Raw genomic sequence first — 15,474 nt, forward strand, 5'->3', positions numbered from 1 at the left:
AACGGCTACTTTTGTTGAGTACATTCAGATTTGCTTCCCGAATATGAACTGATTTATCTAACTGTTGCGGTCGCTTAGCAAACTTCGCTTTGAGAGAGTTTGAGTCAAAATTGAGTGAAGTTTGAGCTGCGTCAGCAATTATGCGTGGGATAGTACTCTGATGGGAACATTGACAGTGGCGTGATATTTAGGGTGAATTGTTTATGTCTACCAAAGGGGGACAGTTTGATCTTGACCAATGTCGATGTTATCACCAGGCTCTTTGTTTACAATATTAGAAATGTTTATAATTGTGCTTATGCTTATGTGCTAAGTTATGTTAAAGGGTGGGTGCGACTATGGATATGTCACTCCCCCAACCATTAGAAAAGTGCCTGTCCTCAGGTGTTTAAGTTTGGATATAGTGTAACATTTTCTTCTTTTAGAATTGGTATATCTCCTATTATTGTAGGTGTTTCTTCTACTTTGGGTTTTTTATATTTTATAATTAATTTCTTAGGTATGCTTTTGAACTTATATGTCAAATACAGTGTTAAACTTATTAATATGATTACAAATATGGTTATTGTAATTATCTGGAATACATTGTTAAATTTTGTATGTGCATTTATAATTTGTTTCGTTTGTACAAACGAAAGTGGTTCTAATTTTATAACATCATTGCTTACGTAAATGCTTTGAGTATAATCTAACATATTGTTTGAAATTGAAATTTCATTAATTTGCAATGAACAATTAAAGATTTTTATTATATTGTTTCCTTCTATTGTTATTTCGTTATTTATACAATTATGGTTTAATATAGTTTTTGGTAAATTCCAAGTTAAAATTATATTTGGTTCTATGTAGTTGATTTGAAAATTTTGCAAAATTTTAGTATAACTACATTCTGATGTTATTTGGTTTAAAATTCCTGTTAAACATTCATTATTAATTAATTTTTTTGTTTCTCTGCTATAAACTTTTTTATCTTGGGTAAAATATTTTTCATGAGCTATTTCTGTCAAAATATTATTATTTTCATCCGGGTATGGAATTATTTCGAATACCGGGCTTTTTATTATTTCTCGAGGAATATGGGATATTATAAGTATTTCGTTTGTATCTGATTTAAACCAAGTGGAAGTTTTTGTATTCAACAATTTCTCAGAATTAACATGCAACAAATAGTCATGTTTTAGTAATTTTGGGTTAAAAATTCCTAATCTTGTGAGCTGCATTCCCATCTCAATGTCTTCTATATATTCTGTAAAGTGTTGTAAGTTAAATATAAGGATATCTAATTTCTTTCCTTTTTGTTTCTCTTGATCTAGTTCGTTCATGATTTCTATTCCTTTGTTTATAGCTTCTATTATGTAATTTAATTCGTTAACCTGAACGCTGTTTTCTGCTAAGTTGCTTATTTTTTGTTCAATTTCTGCTTTGTCTTCTTGATCTAATGTTCCAAATAAGTATTTATATGCTGTTCCTACTATGTTAACTAAACCTCTTTTGCTGCGTTTGGCTATTTTTAAGCCGTTTATTTCTCTGTTTAATTTTTCTACTAGGTATTCGATTTGTATAAGGTTATTGAATTCTTTACTTTGTTCAATTAAATTGTTAAAAGTTTCTTCGGTTTTTGTTATATTAACCGTTAAACAGTGGAATTCGTAATCTGTCGGAATGTCTATGGTTCCTGTTTTAAATATGAGATATCCGTTATGGGCTTTGATAGGATTAATTTCAATACTCTGTGCATTTATATGGTTTACAGTTATTGATAGTAATATTATAATAATTAATTTAAGCTGGTGCTTGTATGTTTTGATCGCTGTCTGTTGTTGACCTGTAATTGTTATATTTGCTTTGATTAGTCTTCTTTTTCTTTTTGAATTTGGTTTTGTAATGTGTTATTTTCCTGCCTCTGTTAGTTTCCTCAAAATGTTTGTCGTCGATTTGTCTTAGTTCTCCTGTTTTCTTGAACGGGGTTGTCGTCTTTGATTTAACTAACGGTGAGTGTTTGTATCTAGTGTCAATTTCATAATTTGTTCGTTTTTTGTTGAGGTTATTTATTAGTTTTTCTTTATTAGCTTGAGTGTCATACTCTGGTGTACCTGCATATATGAATATGTCCGCTGGTGTTCTGTTAGTCGTTTTGTGCTTTGTTTTATGATTGTACGTGTAGAGTATAGTTTCAAATTTTGTAAGTTTATTTTCGACGTCTGAGTCGCTGTTAATGATTCTTAGTTTTTCGTTAACTGTCTTATGAAATCGTTCTACGTCGGATATACCATTTTTACTAGTGGTTATATTAATATTTACTGCTTCTGATTTTAGCCATAATTGTAAAGCTGTACACATAAAAGCTGAGTCTTTGTCTGCCTTTATTTCGATGGGTTTACCCATTTGGTTGAACACTTGTAATATAGCTCGTTTGGTTTCTAGCCAGTCTCTACTTTTTATTTCTATTAATGATGCAAATTTTGAATAGATATCAATGCAAGATAAAAATTGTTTATCTCCTACTATGTAAAAATCCATTACATATTTTTCTCGGATATTAGCGATTTCCGGAGTTATTTCGAAAGTTAATTTTGTATCTCTGTGTTCTGTTTTTGCGATGTTGCAAATCTCACATTCATTTATTAGATTTTGAATTAAATTTTGATAATCTGGGAAATAGTGGGTTTCTTTGAACCAATTGATAGTTTTTTCAATTCCTGGATGTAATAATTCTTTGTGCTTTTTTAATATTAATTCTTTGAATTCTGCATATGTTTGAAGGTCTATTAATTTTGTACTAGTTTTCATTGCCTTTGTTGAATTATTCGGACTTATTATTTCTAAGTAGGCTTCTTGAAAAATTGGAAAATCTGCTTCGTTGTGGAAGTATAGCACACTTTTCTTTGTGCATAAGTATTCTTTTATTAATTCTTTGGCATGCGTATTAGTCATGTCTTTGTACGTAATTTTTATGTTGGTTTTGTGAAAGTAATTCGTAACTTTTGTTTCGTTCTCGGTTCCTTTTTCAAATTCTATTTGTCGATTATAATAATTAAGTGGTCTTTCTGTGATTTGTAAATGGTTACTGTTGTCTTCTTGAGCACTATGTATTGTTGCTCTTGTGCTAATTGTATCTTCGCCTAAGAAGTTTTCGTTTAATTGAATTCTGGACAGAGCATCTGCCACATAATTTTCTTTTCCTGGGACGTATTTAATTTGGAAATCAAACTCATTTAGCTTGATCTTCCACCTTTGTAATTTCATGTTAGGTTCTTTCATATTATTTAACCAGACGAGTGGTCTGTGATCACTAAGGATTTGAAATTGTCGACCAAAGAGATAGGACCTAAAGTATTTAGTGGCCCAAACGATTGCTAATAATTCTTTTTCAATCGTTGAATAATTTAACTCATGCTCGTTGAGAGTTCTACTTGCATAGCATATAGGCTTATGCTCTTGCGAAAGGACGGCCCCTATTGCCATATTACTCGCGTCTGTAGTTAATGAAAATGGTTTTTCGAAGTTAGGGTATATTAAAATTGGGTCGGATGTTATGAGTACTTTTAGCTTTTCAAACGCTAGCTCGTAGTCTCTGTCTTTTATATTGATTTTTGCTCCCTTTTTTAATTTAAGTGTTAATGGTTTTACTATATTAGCGAAATTTGGTATAAATTTCCTATAGAAACCACATAATCCTAGAAATGATTTAATTTCTTTTGGGGTTTTTGGAATTGGGAATTTGACAATTGCTTGTATCTTGTTGGGATTTGGTTTTATACCCTCAGTTGTGATGATGTGACCGAGAAATTCAGTTTCTTTTCTCATAAACTCGCATTTATCCAACTGTAGTTTTAAGTTAGCTTCTCTAAGCTTCTTAAATACCTTTTGTAGCGACAAAATGTGTTCCTCCAATGAAGTGGAAAAAATAATAATGTCGTCTAAGTAGACCAGACAATCTTTAAAAATTAAATCTTCTAAGAGATTGTTCATACAACGTTGGAACGTTGCAGGTGCATTCTTAAGACCAAATGGCATGCGAGTGTACTCGTAATGGCCATGTTTAGTCGAAAATGCGGTCTTGGGTATTGAACCAGGATCCATTTGGATTTGGTGGAAGCCTTTGGCTAGATCAATGGTTGTGAAATATTGACATTTTCCAAGTTTGTCTAATATTTCATCCATGATCGGGATAGGGTATTTATCATTAATAGTTAGTTCATTGAGATTGCGGTAATCTATGACTAACCGGAATTTTTGCTTTCCAGATGCATCGTTTTTCTTTGGAACGATTATTACTGGTGAGCAGTAAGGGGATTTGGATTTACGTATGATATTTTGTTTTATCATATCGCTTATTTGTTTATTTACTTCCTCATCGTATATTTGAGGATATTTGTATGGACGCTTGTAAATTGGGTCCTCATGTTTCGTTAGAATTTTGTGTTTAATTGTACTAGTGAAAGTCAAATTGTCACCTTCATGGTACTGGATATCACGAAATTCATGTAAAACTTTTTTTATTTTTTCTTTTTCTTCTGAGTTTAGGTGCTCTAGCCTAAACTCATTGTTTTCTATTAATTCATTATTAATAGCGAAGTTAAATGGTCTGTCCTCTGTTGAGGGTGGATCAAGGCACTCTTGTGCGGTCATGTCCTCTTCGACCTCTTCGTCGTTATATCTAAAACAAAAGTTAAATTCTCCTAAGGTTACGGATCCTTGTGCATAGTCTATTTTTGCTTGACATGCCTCAAGGTATTCTCTCCCAATCAGAACATCATAATGCTCTGAGAAGTCGTGAATATAGAATTTTTGTTTGCTCGGACAAATTTTGCTTGCTCCTAATCGTATACTTTGTTTTAATTCAATAACACCATTTATGGTGTGAACCTTTAATGTTTCGTTGTAAACTGGAAAATTTAAGCGGTTAGTTTTCATTAGATTAATGGTTGAACCTGTGTCGATGACACATTTTAGAACTTCGTCATTCATAATCAATTTTATGAATGGATTTCTTCTGTTTGTTCCGAGGCTTGCTGATGAAAATTTTCGGATGTATCCATTTTCATCTGCCCACTGTTACTATCTCTTTGACGTTTAGTCGGAGGGTTTGGTGCATTCAAGCGTGAATGGGACTGATTTTGGTAGTTTAAGGGATTTTGGTATCTACCTTGACTTAATTTCTGTTGGAACTCGTGGTGAGCTTTCTGATTGTCTTCGGACTTATTATGCTGTTTATTTTGTGCGTGATAACTCTGATTCGTGTTGGAATAGCCACTTGAAATGGTGGTTGGGTTAGCATTTTGCTGATAATTTCCCATGTTCCTACGATTGTTATTTGGATTTCCCTGAACATTATTATTTTTAGGTTTTTCAGTAACGCTATTTTCATATAATCCCTCTCTTTGAGCTACTTGCTTTAGTTTTTGTGTCGACGTAATGTCGTGTCTGGCTAACATCATGAAAAGCCTATCTGGTAATTTTTTTGTAATAACATCTTTGATTGTGTTATTCATAGCATTTGTATAAAGGGTTGTATTGCTAGGTATATTTTCTAGTGCTAACTTATTTAATATAACAAAAGATTTATTCTCGAGCTCCTCGATGAACTTACGGACGTTTCCTTGGTAATTCGTGTTGTATAAGCGTCGAAGGAGTTCTTCAAATGGTGTCTGCACTTTGTATTCTTCAATCAATGCGTTTCTCAGCTCCTGCCAAGTGTTGGCTGCTGTCCTTTGTGATATTCTCTGAGCATCTCCTGTGACTTGCAATTCGATGGCTCCGTATAAGATGCTATGTTGTCTAACATCTCGGGTTGGATACAGGTGTAGGATGTAATCTATCCTTTTAATGAAGGCGTTTAGTTGATCCGTTGATCCGTCAAAGCTTGGCACCTGTCTAAGTTGTGAAAGGGCCTGGTTGAGGTGTTGTTCTGATAATTCCATTGTCATCTTGGTGTAATACACTTTTTTTTGAATAGTTTTGAGTTTGTAGGTTTGAACTTTATTGTTCTTTGATTTTGCACTTTTATTTTAGGTTAAAGTTTGTGATGGATTATTGGTTAAATGTTTTTTTTTTTGTGTGTGTGTCTTAAAAAGACTCAGTAATAACGTATTGCAGGGATCAAACGATATGCAAATCCAGTCGTTATTAACTGTAGTAGCTTTATTGCCCAAAGGGTCAATATTATTAAGCTACTAATGACCCGAAGGTTCTTGTGCGGATACGTATTCGAGAAAATTTTTATTACACTCCGACAACACTTTCGGTCGCGATTGTGCGTTAGATCTGGGAATTAATTATCCTTTAGCGATCTTTAATTTTTCCCGACGTATCCTACCGGCTGCGCCAATTAAGTTTTACACGTTAGGTTACTATAAAAAAATATATTTCAATTTATTATTTTCACTTAACGGCTACTTTTGTTGAGTACATTCAGATTTGCTTCCCGAATATGAACTGATTTATCTAACTGTTGCGGTCGCTTAGCAAACTTCGCTTTGAGAGAGTTTGAGTCAAAATTGAGTGAAGTTTGAGCTGCGTCAGCAATTATGCGTGGGATAGTACTCTGATGGGAACATTGACAGTGGCGTGATATTTAGGGTGAATTGTTTATGTCTACCAAAGGGGGACAGTTTGATCTTGACCAATGTCGATGTTATCACCAGGCTCTTTGTTTACAATATTAGAAATGTTTATAATTGTGCTTATGCTTATGTGCTAAGTTATGTTAAAGGGTGGGTGCGACTATGGATATGTCACTATATATATATACAATACATTATACGTACATTATGAAATATTAAATGCTAACAGCACACAATTTACTAATAACATCACCGAGCGTTGAAGGTGTTTTATTTGCCAGTCCCGCCAGCTATGCCCCATTTCATATATATACCAAGAAGTTTCCCGATTAGGGGACTCCCGGCATTCTCTTCTAGCACCAAATGCTGATCGCGCTACGAGCATGTTTATTTTACCAGCAATAACAAAAGAATGTATGTATGTGTGCAGATTTTCTCTAGTTCTGCGGGGCTATCCGAATTTCATCATATCTCATATTAAATAAACCCATTGAAAATGTGTAAAAATGGAAAAAACGTTTTGCGCACATGAATGAAATGGGCAGAAAAAATATACATATATATTCTTGATCAGCATAAAAAGCCAAGTCAAGTTTGTTTCTTCAATTGATAAGACTCACAGCTCAAATTGAATATGTAGCTTTGAGAATTACATTTATAGCATAGAAAGATCGAGAGTTTTTGATAGATATTCTTGGCTACATTTGTCGTTAATAGCAGACGGCAGAGGGTATCCCCTAGTCGGACACTCCCGACTAGAGCACTTTTACTTTGTTTATGCTGTTTTTTTTTTTTTTGTCTAAATGTTTTGCAATTTAATTTTAATTTCTGCCGATTGAAAACCTAATGGTAATGGGTGCAATTAGTTGACGGCTTTGCCCAGGTACTGGTTACAGCAGCTGCAATAATGATCCAAGCTGCGGCAGCTCTTGAGGCAATACGGGAGCGGCACCAGGCAGACCAGCCTGGAAAACAGAACAGAAGGGCGTCACCAGGGCAATTTAGTTCCATGCCAGCAGCTGCTGACGTTAGCTGACTCACCCGGTTAGGCAGAGTATAAGGGCCAACAGGTGCGTGTTCTTATTCGCACGCGGTGCCAGGCGCGTTTGCATCACATTTTGGCAACTGGGGCAAGTCATGCGCTGCGGCTCATGCCCCAATGGCGGTGCGGCTGCAACAGGAGTTGGTTATCCGCAGGTTGGGTGCTGCCAGGTGATGCAATCACTTACCATTTGCATTGAGCACCATCACTGCAGCCGGCGCCGGCGCCGGCGTTGGCTGAGCTGTCATCTCAGCCCGGGCAGGAGCCGTTGACATGTAGGCGTAGTTAATCTGCTTGAGATCCGCCTCCATGTTATGTTATGTGATAAGCGCCTGAAACTCGGCGGGTTTTTATAGTTAGCTTGCGCATTTACCGTTTTCCATTTGGCATTACGCGGCGTATACGCAATAATCGACCCATTAAGGACTATTCGGCACTTGACTTGAATATTTATTTAATGTCTGACATTTCGAAAAACAATTGACATAAACATTACAATTTTGTTGTCTAACATCAAAATAATTGCATACAAGTTAATGTTAAATGCACTAAGTTACAGTCGGACTTCGCTATAATGAAAGTCCTTATAGGCATTAATATTCTGATTGTTTCTTGCATTTTATGTGAATCATCTTAAAATTTGTTCGCTTTATTTAAGATTTGTTGCTTTAATTCCTAAAACCTATCTAAAAAGTTCTAATCTTTCAGGTTTTACTGTATGCCTTTTCCTTTCACAATATCTTTTCTTCGCTTTTCTGTAAACTTTTTTGCTGACCCAAAATAAGCTCAAAGCGTTTTTTTTATACCCTGAACCCATTAAAAAAAATCCAAATGTATGTAACAGACAGAAGGAAGCATCTCCGACCCCATAAATTATATATATTAAACAAGTTAATAACACAACTTTTATTGCCAACCAATTTAAGCCAAAATTTAAATGCAATTCACTTTTTCAGTATACACAAATATTCTATGATAAAATAAGATATACTGTAGAAAATTTCATCAAAATCGGTTAAAAAAAACCAAAGCTATATGCAACTGCGCAATTGTTAATGTCTCGGGTAATAGCTCCGCGCGGAGATATGACGTTCCAAAACGACATAACTCCGCGCGGAGATATGACGTTTTAAAACGTCATATCTCCGCGCGGAATGTGACGTTCCAAAACGACATAACTCTGCGCGGAGATATGACGTTCCGAAACGACATAACTCCGCGGGGAGATATGACGTTCCGAAACGACATAACTCCCGGGAGATATGACGTTTCGAAACGACATAATTCCGCGGGGAGATATGACGTTCCAAAACGACATAACTCCATTTTGGACTCCGCGCGGAGATATGACGTTTTAAAACGTCATAACTCCGCGCGGAAATGTGACGTTCCAAAACGACATAACTCCGCGCGGAGATATGACGTTCCGAAACGACATAACTCCGCGGGGAGATATGACGTTCCGAAACGACATAACTCCGCGCGGAAATGTGACGTTCCAAAACGACATAACTCCGCGCGGAGATATGACGTTCCGAAACGACATAACTCCGCGGGGAGATATGACGTTCCGAAACGACATAACTCCCGGGGAGATATGACGTTCCGAAACGACATAACTCCCGGGGAGATATGACGTTCCGAAACGACATAACTCCATTTTGGACTCCGCGCGGAGATATGACGTTTTAAAACGTCATAACTCCGCGCGGAATGTGACGTTCCAAAACGACATAACTCCGCGCGGAGATATGACGTTCCGAAACGACAGAACTCCGCGCGGAGATATGACGTTTCAAAACGACATAACTCCGCGCGGAGATATGACCCTCCAAATCATCACGTTTTTTTTTTCAAAATCGAGGTCGGTGCGAAAATCGAAATTTTTTCAATGATTTTTTTTTTAATATCCTGGGTAACAGCTCCGCGGGAGATATGACGTTCCAAAACGACATAACTCCCCGTGGAGATATAACGTTCCAAAACGACATAACTCCGCGGGAGATATGTCGTTCCAAAACGACATAACTCCCCGCGGAGATATGACGTTCCAAAACGACATAACTCCGCGCGGAGGAGGTTACATCACGCTTATTTTCAAAATAGAGGTCGGTGCGAAAATCGAATCTTTTTCGATGATTTTTTTTAATATCTCGGGTAAATAATGTCTGATTTTAAAATGTTATACCTTTTTGAATGCGTACGGATCCCTACCATCAATTGGCATTCAAGCAAATTAATCATCGATGGGTTGAAAAATTTCGTTGACAAAAAACCGATTCGTTCGTAAATTCAACCTTTTTGATGATTTTTTGGAACCTCTTACGTGTTTTAATATACATTAAATATTAAAAATGTTTATTAAAAACTGTGCTCAATAACAACATTCGTTAAAGCGTAGCTCGACTGTATGTGAATAGAGGAAATGCAATAAGGCTGTGCTTTGTTTTGAAGTTAACTAGCTGTGCATCTAGCTGTAAATGTCAGGTGTACTTTAAGGAGTCAAAAGGCTGTCAGGACTCTTCAGCGCTCATAGGTGCCGACATAGGCGCTGCACGAGGGGCAGAAGTGATCCATGTTGCGCGCACAATCCGTGCAGTACAAGCAGCAGGCGCAGGGCCAGCAGCTGGGTGGAAATAAATAATTAAATAGCCATTAGTCGGATTAACTAAATATGTATATAGTTTGGCAGAGCAGTTGCTTACCAGGTGAGGCACATGATTAGCGCTATCAAGTGCGTCTTTGTGCTGGCCTTTGGCTCGGTGCGCGTGGTCACCTGTTGATGGCAGTTGGGGCAGACCACATTGCTGGGCTCCGGGCCGACAGGTGTTGACATTTTGCTGTCGCAAGAAATATAAAGGGCTTGGTTAGTTATCGATTTGAAGTTGATGTTGACCTTCGCGTTCGGCTCGTTGCATGCCAACTGGCGTGTGTGTGGCAATCAGTGCAATGTCATCTGGAAAGCCCATTTAAAATATGGCTTTAAACATGATAATAACAAACTGTACGTGATTCTTTGTTGTTTCAACGTACTTTCACATGACTCTATTGCTAATTGCGCCGATACTGGATAATTGCTTGGCATGCGGCAGGCAAATTAATTTCAATAACCCCACCGCACTATTATATTAAGCGACTCCTCTGATATCATAATACGCCTGCCTTTTCATATTTTCTGTCCATGATGTCAGTTTGTGGCGCCAGCGAAAGTGTCTGCCACATGCCACACAACGATGTCGTCATGCAAAAGATGTTCCAGCAACCCCAACTTGAGCAGAGAGACAACAAAAGGTTGTACAAATAAAAACAACCAGCTACAACGACGAATATTCTCTCGAACTCCCCCTAACTTCCAGCACCACCCACCCCTCTACATTGCTCCACTCCTTGGGCTATGTAGGGCGTATCCACCATTATTTTTGGGTGTGTATCGTTATCTCCATCAATCCCCTGGACAATGCTAATGTGTTAAGCCTTGACTGTCCATTTTATTGCCTACTTTTAGGGATTTCACGTAGAGTACACACAATTAATAAACATTAAATAGTACTTTGCCACACTCGCGCCGCATAAACAAATTTCAAATTCGAACATAAACACTTTCTGTACAGATTCATCAATAGCCTCGTCATCAAACTGATCGCAGCCAGCTGCCAATTTGTATACTCACATCGATATGTGTATAATATGTAAATTTATTGATGTTTATATGGCACTTCTGTAGATGGTTGCTCTTAAGAGAAGCGCGTTGCCGTCGCGTACTTGTTGCGCGTTGCGGGAACGAAAGCGTTTTGAAGTTCGCAACGCAGATGAGCCGCAGCCCAACCGATTGTTGGCATGTTAACCCCCAAATGCTGCACAGTGGAGCAGTTCCCGTTTTCATGGGCTCAAAAACTGTTACTGCATAAGCATAACTTTATCGAGGTGTTGCCACCTGACGACAAATTGGCAACGCTGCCTAAATATTTTGTGACAGTTAAATTCGAGTCCGAACGTTCAGCTAGCTTTCTCTCTCTACTCATCGAGCTAAACTGACTTGAAGTGACGTTAATATTTAAAATAATATCTATTACAGTTAGTTTAAGCCAATAAACTGTTCATTAGCCACAGTGCTTGGCAACAATGTTGCGAACATGTTGCTGAAACATGAGCTAGCAACCTCTTAATTTCGTTAACAAATATATTTGCCATAATTTAAAGTATATGTGAAATAAAAAACAATGTTGTGGTGTCGTTAAATATATGTTGTATTTTTTCAGAAAAATAATAAATGCATAGTTATGTTTATACACGAGTCCGTATATTGACAGGGTAAATTTGTGTTTACTTTAAAAAACTTATGTTTATCTATTTTATTTAACTATTGAAACGAATTGTTTATAAAAGCTTGCTTCTGTTGGTTGCTTTAAGCAAGGGTTTCATTTCAAGAGCCGCGACCTTATCTCCCCTTTTTATAAATCAAATGTACGTCACGTATTACATGTTCTCTGTTAGAGTGCGCATATATGGAATATATCTGAATGTATATAATATATATATATGTGCTTTTGTGGTTAGAGTTGTATATCTGCTTATTGGCTCCGCAGTTTCCTGTCGTTTTAGAATCTGCCCAGGCAGGCCTTACAGTTCGGGCAGTATTGGCTGGTTTTATAGCCGCAATCGCAGCAGCAGGGCAAGCAGACGCAGGGCCAGCAGCTGTGGGGGAGTGAAGACGAATTGCAATTAGATACGCTGCGAGTTGTCGCCGAAATCGGAAACTGAAACGTCACGACGTTCGTGTACACTTACAAAAAGAGACAGAGTATAGCGGAACACATATATGTGGTGCATGTTGCATGGTGCTCAACACGCATGCGAATGCGATCATGGCAATGTGGACATATCATGCCATTGCCCGAGTAGTTATCGATAAGAACCGTGCTAGTTTGGTTCAATACGGTGATCGGTGGGGCATGGTTTACCACGGTGACCGGCGGGTTATACATCGGTGCTGTATGAATCATTTCGCTTGGTGGTGCACTGGGAGCTGCCCTCATGCCCGGCTGCTCAGGTGAGTACGGCGGCGGCTGTGGGGACACCTTGCTATATTCCATGGCTAGTTTAGTTACACGTGCCTGGAAATCAAAGTGTTATCAATATCTGACACTATTCGACTGCTGCGACGTTATTGCGGGGAAAGAACCGTAATATAAATGCATACTTATTTATTTATGCCTAATACAATTTTATGAATATGTACGTTTCTACATGAATACAAGCAATACTTACTTAATATTTATGAACTTTAGTTATTTATCTTTCGAAATACTGAGCAAAGCGAGCGAAGCGACCGGCGACTTCTTCCAAAAACACAAACGAAATGAACAAAGCGCAAAAAACGAACAGCGGCAAGAAGAAGCAAAAGTGTTGAGCATTCTTTATATTTGTGCGAGCGAGATGGCAACACACGCCAAATTTTCAGTGCACAAAACGGAAAAAAAAGTGCCCAGAAAAGCCTTGCAAAACATAATTGTTAGCCCAGTAAACATATTTTTGGTAGGAAAGAAAGTGAAGCATAAATATGTATTTCTAATCGAGGGGCTAGAAAATAAAATATTATTTAACAAATAGCATAGATAAAACTAAGTATATACGGCTTTAAGACACAGCTGAAAGAAATGCATAAGCTGCAAATATTTCTATATTAAAAGCGTAGCATACTTTTGTACGCACCACAAAAATGCAACCATTGATTTGGGCTGCATACTTTTCGGCATGCGAACTAAGAAGCTTAGCTTTAGTTTCAACTAGAAAATCAAAATACTGAATGTGTCAGATATTCCACATCAACACCATCAAGGTTGACTTTACAATCAATCGATTTTTAATTTGTTTAAGCGTTAATTGAAAGTAGGGATCCGTGCGAATCAAAAAAGGTATAACGTATAAAAATCAGACGATATTTACTTGAGATTTTCGAACCGACCCCGATTTTGAGAAAAAAACGTGATTTTTGATTGATTGATTTTTTGTCGATTTGGGTCAAAATTTGGATTTTCATTCAATGAATGTCAATTGCCAATGCTGATCCTTACGAGTCCAAAATGGTGTTAAATTCCAAAATCGGATATATTTTTGCCGAGATATTCCAAAAAAAAATCATCAAGAAAGGTTGACTTTACAAAAGAATCGTGTTTTGGTCAATAACTTTTTTTAGCCCATCGATTTGTCGGGATCCTTACGAGCCTAAAATTGTATATCAATCAAAATCTGATAGTATTTATAAAAGTTATAGGATGGTAGTTAATAACAATTATTTTTGAACGTACTACTTATCTATGTATTACAGTAGGTCAGTTCCTTTATTAGAGCACAATTTTGAATTTTGATTTCCTAACACTTTCAGAGCATTCGGCTGCCTATAAAGGCATTGCAGACGGGACAGTAATGGTTCGCCGTCTTACAGGAGTCCATGCAGTAGGGTACACAAACACAGGGCCAGCAGCTGTGTAGGAATATTGGAAGATTAGATTATTGTTGTTACTGATAAGTAATGAATTCGACAAGCTTTATAGGCAAGCTCTAATACGTTTGTCTACCAATTGTCGAATCATTTGTGGTTTGTCTTTGCTTTTGTAATTTGATAATTTATGGATTTCAGATAACAATAGAGTTGCAATGAAACCTGACTGTGAACTGGGCTGAACGGGTTCAATATCACAAGCTTACCCAACTAGGCACAGCAGCAAGGCCCACATATGTGTTCGTCCTGTGGGCGTACATTGAATTGTGGTCACCACATCATTTCGGCAGGTGGGACAACGTACGAAGGTCGGATCCCTGCCCACTGGCACATGGATAGGTTGTGTTGTTGTGTGTATCAGGACACAGGAACCTGGTGGCTGTTGTTGTTGTTGTTGCATGGGCGGATAGAGTGGCGGCTGCGTCGGACCCGCCGGATACGGCTGATAGGTTTGCGCTGGCACAAACCTGATCTGTGCTTGAGGTGTTGCCTGTGGCATTGGCTGCGGTTGCGTTTCCGGCAGCGGCTGTTCAGTGTACGGCGGCGGCTCTGTCTTTTCCATGATCAGTTTGTGTTCCCTGTATTATCTTTATAAATTGTCACCGAGCAATCGAACCGTTCAGCTGGCTGTTTATTGTTTTACTAAACTAGCCACACGCAAACTAAGGCCTGATAATGTGTGCACAATATACAAAAAAGTCCATGAGTTTGCCTGTTATCGAACTTATCTCTTAAACCTGCACAGCTGGCATAGATTAGCTCGTGCTGACATCTGGGAAATGGGGGACTTTTCAAGTTAAAGGGCACTTTAATAACCTGTTTCTCTGAAAATTGACAAAGTGGCCAAAATGGGCTGCCAACTTTTACTAACGAGTGTAAACGACGATAATTTTATTTCCTATCAATAACAACAATAAAACGATAACGACGGACAACTGGCATTTGGTGCACACACTTATTAGACCTTATCATCTAATGTTCCTAACATTTTCCAAAGGTTCGCACAACAAAATTCGTAATTAATGACTAAAATGCAACATAGTTTTGGTTCTAAGTGCATATCCTGTAATTGCGTCTTCTGGCGCCAAGACAGGTTGCTTAGCAATTCCACCCGCAAGTGTGGAAAATTCGTGAAAACAGTTACATGAAACTCATTTTCAAAGATCTTTGATACGCACTTTATGCAAAATACAATCCCTCATGGGTGGAAAAGTAACGAGCGTGTTTACGGGCTCAAATTCCTTTCTCACAATCCTTCTAGGCAATTATTTGGATGGATTTTTAAAGTCCAATCCACGGGCATAAAATGGGACAATTATTTTGTTTGCACTCTTTTGTTTTTCATTCGATTGACAGCTAATTCG

The 15,474-nt window shown here is 37.6% G+C and overlaps 4 protein-coding genes across 6 annotated transcripts; all 4 read right to left on the reverse strand.

The window, feature by feature from the left end:
• Positions 1–7,064: 7,064 nt before the first annotated feature.
• Positions 7,065–9,158, reverse strand: LOC26530430 (lipopolysaccharide-induced tumor necrosis factor-alpha factor homolog). Its single transcript, XM_015174713.3, has 3 exons — positions 7,796–9,158; positions 7,608–7,737; positions 7,065–7,531 (listed from the first exon to the last, which is right to left on the reverse strand). The coding sequence occupies exons 1-3, from the start codon at positions 7,917–7,919 to the stop codon at positions 7,429–7,431; spliced, it is 357 nt and encodes a 118-aa protein (XP_015030199.1). The 5' UTR covers positions 7,920–9,158; the 3' UTR covers positions 7,065–7,428.
• Positions 9,159–9,968: 810 nt separating this feature from the next.
• Positions 9,969–11,421, reverse strand: LOC6625358 (lipopolysaccharide-induced tumor necrosis factor-alpha factor homolog). The gene is made up of 3 exons (XM_002050194.4): positions 11,279–11,421; positions 10,314–10,448; positions 9,969–10,234 (listed from the first exon to the last, which is right to left on the reverse strand). The coding sequence occupies exons 2-3, from the start codon at positions 10,442–10,444 to the stop codon at positions 10,132–10,134; spliced, it is 234 nt and encodes a 77-aa protein (XP_002050230.1). The 5' UTR covers positions 10,445–10,448; positions 11,279–11,421; the 3' UTR covers positions 9,969–10,131.
• Positions 11,422–11,886: 465 nt separating this feature from the next.
• Positions 11,887–13,033, reverse strand: LOC6624949 (lipopolysaccharide-induced tumor necrosis factor-alpha factor homolog). The gene is made up of 3 exons (XM_002050193.4): positions 12,877–13,033; positions 12,397–12,722; positions 11,887–12,303 (listed from the first exon to the last, which is right to left on the reverse strand). Exons 2-3 carry the CDS (start codon positions 12,699–12,701, stop codon positions 12,207–12,209), a joined length of 402 nt encoding a protein of 133 aa, XP_002050229.1. The 5' UTR covers positions 12,702–12,722; positions 12,877–13,033; the 3' UTR covers positions 11,887–12,206.
• A 664-nt stretch (positions 13,034–13,697) lies between these two features.
• LOC6624948 (lipopolysaccharide-induced tumor necrosis factor-alpha factor homolog) lies at positions 13,698–14,765 on the reverse strand. 3 transcript variants are annotated; one of them, XR_004303962.2, is made up of 3 exons: positions 14,317–14,765; positions 13,917–14,092; positions 13,698–13,833 (listed from the first exon to the last, which is right to left on the reverse strand). XR_004303962.2 is itself a non-coding variant. In XM_002050192.4 (2 exons), the coding sequence occupies exons 1-2, from the start codon at positions 14,670–14,672 to the stop codon at positions 13,990–13,992; spliced, it is 459 nt and encodes a 152-aa protein (XP_002050228.1). In that variant the 5' UTR covers positions 14,673–14,765; the 3' UTR covers positions 13,891–13,989. The 3 variants fall into 3 exon arrangements, 1 of the variants encoding a protein (XP_002050228.1); XR_011416879.1 differs by having other exon boundaries at positions 13,698–13,857; XM_002050192.4 differs by lacking the exon at positions 13,698–13,833 and having other exon boundaries at positions 13,891–14,092.
• Between the last annotated feature and the right edge of the window lie 709 nt (positions 14,766–15,474).

This window comes from Drosophila virilis, chromosome 5 (genome assembly GCF_030788295.1).
Source record: "Drosophila virilis strain 15010-1051.87 chromosome 5, Dvir_AGI_RSII-ME, whole genome shotgun sequence".
NCBI lineage: Eukaryota > Metazoa > Arthropoda > Insecta > Diptera > Drosophilidae > Drosophila > Drosophila virilis.